This window comes from Cnephaeus nilssonii, assembly GCF_951640355.1.
Source record: "Cnephaeus nilssonii genome assembly, chromosome: 21".
NCBI lineage: Eukaryota > Metazoa > Chordata > Mammalia > Chiroptera > Vespertilionidae > Cnephaeus > Cnephaeus nilssonii.
In genome coordinates, this window is record NC_137092.1 from 37,557,452 (window position 1) to 37,563,708 (window position 6,257).

General features: G+C 45.6%; 1 protein-coding gene across 1 annotated transcript; it reads left to right on the forward strand.

Moving 5' to 3' along the window:
• Nucleotides 1-3,575: 3,575 nt before the first annotated feature.
• KCNJ10 (potassium inwardly rectifying channel subfamily J member 10) lies at nucleotides 3,576-5,580 on the forward strand. Its single transcript, XM_079761885.1, has one exon. It carries the CDS (start codon nucleotides 4,241-4,243, stop codon nucleotides 5,378-5,380), a length of 1,140 nt encoding a protein of 379 aa, XP_079618011.1. The 5' UTR covers nucleotides 3,576-4,240; the 3' UTR covers nucleotides 5,381-5,580.
• Nucleotides 5,581-6,257: the final 677 nt, after the last annotated feature.

The following is a 6,257-nucleotide window of genomic DNA, read 5'->3' on the forward strand; positions in this document are numbered from 1 at the left end:
AGAAAGAACTAATGTCTCTATTTCTGTCTGTCTTCAGAATTCTTCAGATCTCTCTGGCATCTGACAGGGGCCGTTTTGGGGAAACAGCACCCTCTAGAGGACAGAGTATGGGTGTTTCAGATGGGACAGTAACCACCATTTCCAGAGCTTTGGCCTGCTCCCTTCCCAGGGGTCTAGCCAGCTGGGAGTGGAGTGTAGCTGGCTGTTTATCTGCTTCTGACTCTTCTCACTGCTGAGCACAAAGCTGCTTGGCTGTGGGTGGTGGCACAGCAGCTGGTGGCTGCAGATAACAGCTGGAGGAGGCAGATCTAAAGGCTGGCAACAGCAGGCACAAAGCTGGAGGTGGCAATCACAACAGTTTTAGCCATAGCCCAAATCTCCAGTGCCCACAAGTCAGTAGCCTTAACACTAGCCTCTAGAAGCTCCAGGCTCTGTCTTCTCTGTCGCAGCTGTGATCACCCATACAGGGTACCACAGAGGCACCTTCTGAAAACACAGACCCGGAAGAATGAACCTGGGGAACACAGAAGCAGTTGCTATGACAAAGTTCTGGACCAGGAGCCAAAAGATCAACTCTACCATTAACCTACTTGGGGCAAATTTCTTTGAGCCTTAATTTCTAATGAGGCCTTTCCTATTTACCTCTTGGTGGGGGGATCAAATGACATATTTTATAAATCATAAAGTGATCTGTAATCAGAGGCTATTATTTTGGGAATGATAAGCAAGGCTTTCCTTGAGTTCCAAGAGCTTCCATTCTCCCAGATATGTAGAATCTCTGCTCAGCACAAATAAAGCTGGACTTGGATAAAGAATCCCCAAATGTCACCACAGGAAGTGTCTGGGTAGAGATGGACAGGCATCCTGATCCTCCATGAGTGGAAGCTTAAAGACAATCTTTCAATCTCCCGACCAAAGCTTTCATCTCCTCTAAAGAATCTCTGTAAAGCACTCAGCTAACATATCTTCAAACACCTCCAGGAATAGTGCAATTACTACCTTTTGAGAAGCTCTTTCCATATTTGGATGCACAGATTGTTAGTATTCTGTGTCATATCCATATAGAATCTTTCCCCTGTGGTTTGAACTCACTGCTTCTGTTGTTTCTCTCGGAGCTCAAAGAAAAGTCCAAACGCGTTCACGTAGCCGTTCAAACAAAATATTTGCACAAAGTCATCATGTTCCTCAGATAATTTATTTTCCTGATTAAACTTCCATTTCCTTCAACCATTTCTTATATGATGGGTTCTGAATCCTCTCCTATCCTGATTGTTCCTCGATACTCAATAGTGCAGGTGTGGGATAAACAGAGCAGAGCAGAATCACTTCCTTATTTACTTTAATTCAATGAAAGGGGCCTAAGATTGCATTGCTTTTCTGGCAACCAAAACACATAGGTAGTTCATACATGCTTATTTTCTGCCAAAATTTATTTCCATGGTTCTGCTTTCCAGTCCAGAACTTGCTCAGATAATTTTGGACACAAATATGTAACCCAACATTTATCCTTTTTGTTAGATTTGGCCCACTCATCTGTCTTCTTTTAGATCCTAATTCTGCCCCCGACTTTGCATTTGAGATCTGTCCCAGCCTTGTGTCTACATAATTGATGGCCACGTGTAAAAGGGCAAGTCCAAAGATAAAGTGTTCTGGTACATCACTAGAAAACCGATTCCAGGCTATCATAATGCACTCACCAGTACCATTTGATTTTTTATTTTTAACTCACCTACTAGCATACTGTTCATTTTTCTCTGTCATATCCCCAAGGACATAATGAGAGATCTTGTAAAAAATCTTGCTTAGATATGCTTTATCTATTGCATTTATCAGATTTGCCAATCTGGTAACCTTGCTATAGAAGGAAATTAGGTTAGTTTGATGTGACTTGTTCTTAGTAACCCATGGTGGGTCCTACTGATGCCTTTCCTCCACCCTTCCCAAGTATTCACAATCTTAGTGCTCCATCTAGAATCTTGTCTAGGATCAGTATCTCGCCTGTTTGTCTGTAGTTTGTGAAATGTACCTCATTTTTCTTTTTTTAAAATACATTTTTTTTGTTGTTGTTGATTTCAGAGAGGGAGGGAAAGGGAGAGATAAAAACATCAATGATGAGAGAGAATCATTGATTGGCTGCCTCCTGCACACCTCTTACTGGGGATCAAGCCTGCAATCTGGGCATGTGCCCTGACTGGGAATTGAACCGTGATCTGGTTTACGGGTCAATGCTCAACCAATGAGCCACACTGGCCAGCCCCCCCTCCCCATTTTTCTTATTGAAAATTAAAATTATGTTCACTCATCCACAGCTTTCCACCACTTCCTCTGTTCTCTAAGAGTTCCTAAAAATCTCTTATAGAGGTTTCACATCTTTTCGAGATTCTGAGGATCAAATGAGAAGGCATACTAATGTATAAACTTTAAAATATATAGATGCAGGCATTGTGGTGATTGTTTCTTTTTTTAAAATATATTTTTTATTGATTTTTACACAGAGGGAGAGGGAGAGTTAGAAACATTGATGAGAGAGAAACATCGGTCAGCTGCCTTCTGCATGCCCCCACTGGGGATCGAGCCTGCAACCAAGGTACATGCCCTTGACTGGAATCAAACTTGGGACCCTTCAATCCGAGGGCCAACACTCTATCCACTGAGTTAGAGCGTGATAGTTTCTTAATATTACTACTACTACTAAGTACTGAATGGGACTTTATTGGCAACTACATAAGAATTCTTCAAACTGCAGAATTATAGAGCTTCCCTTTTGCTCCAAAGTAGCTAAGCATATTGGGGGAGTGGATGACATGCGGGTCTGGCTGAGAAGTGTCACTTGGGCAAAAGTTCCAAGTGAGTGGGGGCTGGTAAAATGGGCTCCTGGTTGCCTCTGAACCCTCTGGGATTTCCTCCATTGTAATCTCTAATTTAGTGCCTACTTGGGTGGATATATGAATGGACCCAAGTAATTGGTTCTCAAGGCATAAGACCATGGAGAAGGTAAGAGTAGTGTGAAGAAGAATGATAAAATGCAATGGCTCAGACTTCTCAGAGAGGAGAATGTGATGAGCCTCTCTGTTCTCTAAGGACCAAACTCTGCAGAGACCACTCTCTCATTCCAGAAGATCTGCTCATCAGCTTCAGAGACAAAGGGCTCATGTGATTAAAAAATTCTCTCTCCCTCTCTGAAATCAGTAAAATATATTTTTAAAAATTCTTTCTCTACTGGAAAAGCACAAGTTAGTTTTGGGGCAGGGGTGCCAGACGCCTTAAATTAAGTGAGCTGTCTTCTATTTCAGAGCCTGTCCCACTTTCTACTATTGGGACATATAGTGATCCAGAATTTAAACTTGTGCAGACATAGCCACTAACACACACTCTTAATCCTCCTACTTCACTCAGTCAAGGCAATCTGCCACCTCCAATCTGGCATTTCTCCCAGTCCTTGGGAAAATGGATTATTGCTTCGCCTCCACCACTGCTTATTTCTTCTACTCTTTCTGTCCTGCCTGTGCTCTTCCTAATACTACCCCAGACCCCAGCCCAGCCCAAAGTTCACCAGATGCCAATAGATGATGATGGTGGTGATGATACTAATAACTAATACATAGTGAAATGGGCTTGGTGCTTAGAGAACATCTTGAAGGGTAGAAGAATGGGCAGTTTCTGCTATTTTCTGAGCCAGATGAATATCTTAGTATCAACACTGACTACTGACGTGGGGCTAAGAAAAAAATGAAGAGAGATTAAGGGTATGTGTGTGTTAAGGGGGATTGGCCTGCAAGGATCTCAACAGAGTAGTTGTTCTTGCTGATGTTATTCATGAGGGTGAGGAGGGATTTCAAAATTAGAGATCTTCACAGAATTGGCTTTGTGATGGAGACCAGGAGAGGCCCTCTTTACTCTGGCCCCATCTCCAAGGAACTGGGAACTTAATACTCCTTCCTCTCTGCCTTTCCAAAGAATTACAAATATTAGGTTGTATTGTAATTGTTTGTTTACTGAACACGTCTTTCTCACTAGACTGCGAGTACTTGGAGAGCAAGGATGATGCTGTTTTCATCTCTGACTCACCAGCACCTTGCACAGTGCCTGGCATATAGCAAGTGCTCAATAAACATTTGCTAATAAGACAACAAACCAGTGGTATCAAAATGAATGTTACTTCTTCCTTCCCAGGGGGTGGTGGCTAGGAGTTGGCTGGTTTTCTACAATAACCTCCATTATACTGTCTTGCTCCCTCCAGATGACATCAGTTGCCAAGGTATATTACAGTCAGACCACTCAGACAGAAAGCCGGCCCCTAATGGGCCCAGGGATACGACGGCGAAGAGTTCTGACAAAAGATGGTCGCAGCAATGTGAGAATGGAGCACATTGCTGACAAGCGCTTCCTCTACCTCAAGGACCTGTGGACAACCTTCATCGACATGCAGTGGCGTTACAAGCTTCTGCTCTTCTCTGCGACTTTTGCAGGCACCTGGTTCCTCTTTGGCGTGGTGTGGTATCTGGTAGCTGTGGCCCATGGGGACCTGCTGGAGCTGGGCCCCCCAGCTAACCATACCCCCTGTGTGGTACAGGTGCACACACTCACTGGGGCCTTCCTCTTCTCCCTTGAATCCCAGACCACCATTGGCTATGGCTTCCGCTACATCAGCGAGGAGTGCCCACTGGCCATCGTACTTCTGATTGCCCAGCTAGTGCTCACCACCATCCTGGAAATCTTCATCACAGGTACCTTCCTGGCAAAGATTGCTCGGCCCAAGAAGCGGGCTGAGACCATCCGTTTCAGCCAGCACGCGGTTGTAGCTGCCCACAATGGGAAGCCTTGCCTTATGATTCGAGTTGCCAATATGCGGAAGAGCCTTCTCATTGGCTGCCAGGTGACAGGCAAACTGCTTCAGACCCACCAGACCAAGGAGGGTGAGAACATCCGGCTTAACCAGGTCAATGTGACTTTTCAAGTAGACACGGCCTCTGACAGCCCCTTCCTCATTCTACCCCTTACCTTCTACCATGTGGTAGACGAGACCAGTCCCTTAAAAGACCTCCCCCTTCGCAGTGGTGAGGGCGACTTCGAGCTGGTGCTGATCCTAAGTGGGACAGTGGAATCCACCAGTGCCACCTGCCAAGTGCGTACTTCCTACCTGCCAGAGGAGATCCTTTGGGGCTATGAGTTCACACCTGCCATCTCGCTGTCAGCCAGTGGCAAATACATAGCTGACTTCAGCCTTTTTGACCAAGTTGTGAAAGTGGCCCCTCCTAGTGGCCTACGTGACAGCACTGTATGCTACGGAGACCCTGAAAAGCTCAAGCTGGAGGAGTCACTCAGGGAACAAGCTGAGAAGGAGGGCAGTGCCCTTAGTGTGCGCATCAGCAACGTCTGATATCTTGGTTTCCCAACTCCCTATCCCTCTAGTGTGCTTCCTTTTTTGGCACTCTGGGTGAGGATATTACCCAGGCTTACCGAAGAGTTCCAGAAGCACCCATTCTCCACTCGCTCTCCTTCAACCCAGTGGCCTGTGGGTAGTCGAGGCCAACTGGAGTCCAATTTTTCCTTCTACTGTCCCCTTTCACCTCACTCCACTTCCACTGCATTATTACCGCCCTCCCCCGTCCCCCTTAAGCCAGGATGGGGAAAGAGAGGGAAGATTCAGCTGAAAGGCTTAGAGGCTTCTGGCATGCTTGGAGACTCACATTAGAAGGACCATGCAGTTGGATGGACAGATTCCCCCCGACCTACCACCACCACCAGAAATTTTGGTCATTTGAGGCTGGAGTCCCCTCCTTCTCTAACTTTTATCTTACAAGTTCCCTAAGGCAATACTCTGATGGTCCTCTTAAGGTCTGTGTCCTCAGAAATATAGGAATCCGGAATCAATTTATAATGGGGTCTCCACCAACCTGTTGAAAGAAGTCATGGTGTTTCCTGGTGAATTTCTGTTGGCAACTCCTGACTTAACCTAGGACCTTGGTCACAACCGTTTTGCTTTTTCTAGTTTCTAAAGTGGACCATCAGGATACCCAGCTATTTCATAGATGCCTCTGCTTCCAGGGAAGTGGGATGACCCAGGAAATAGAAAACTTATAGTCACGACCACCACACCTGCACCCGTCCTGGATTCTGAACTCTTCAGTGTGGAGTGACCACTGCAAGCTATTGTCCAAATCCTTGAACCTGTCCTTCAGGTAGCCCTAAGAGGAATGGTTTCTCTGTGTCCTATGAATGGGATGCCCCTCACCACTATGTTCCCCTGAAAAAGG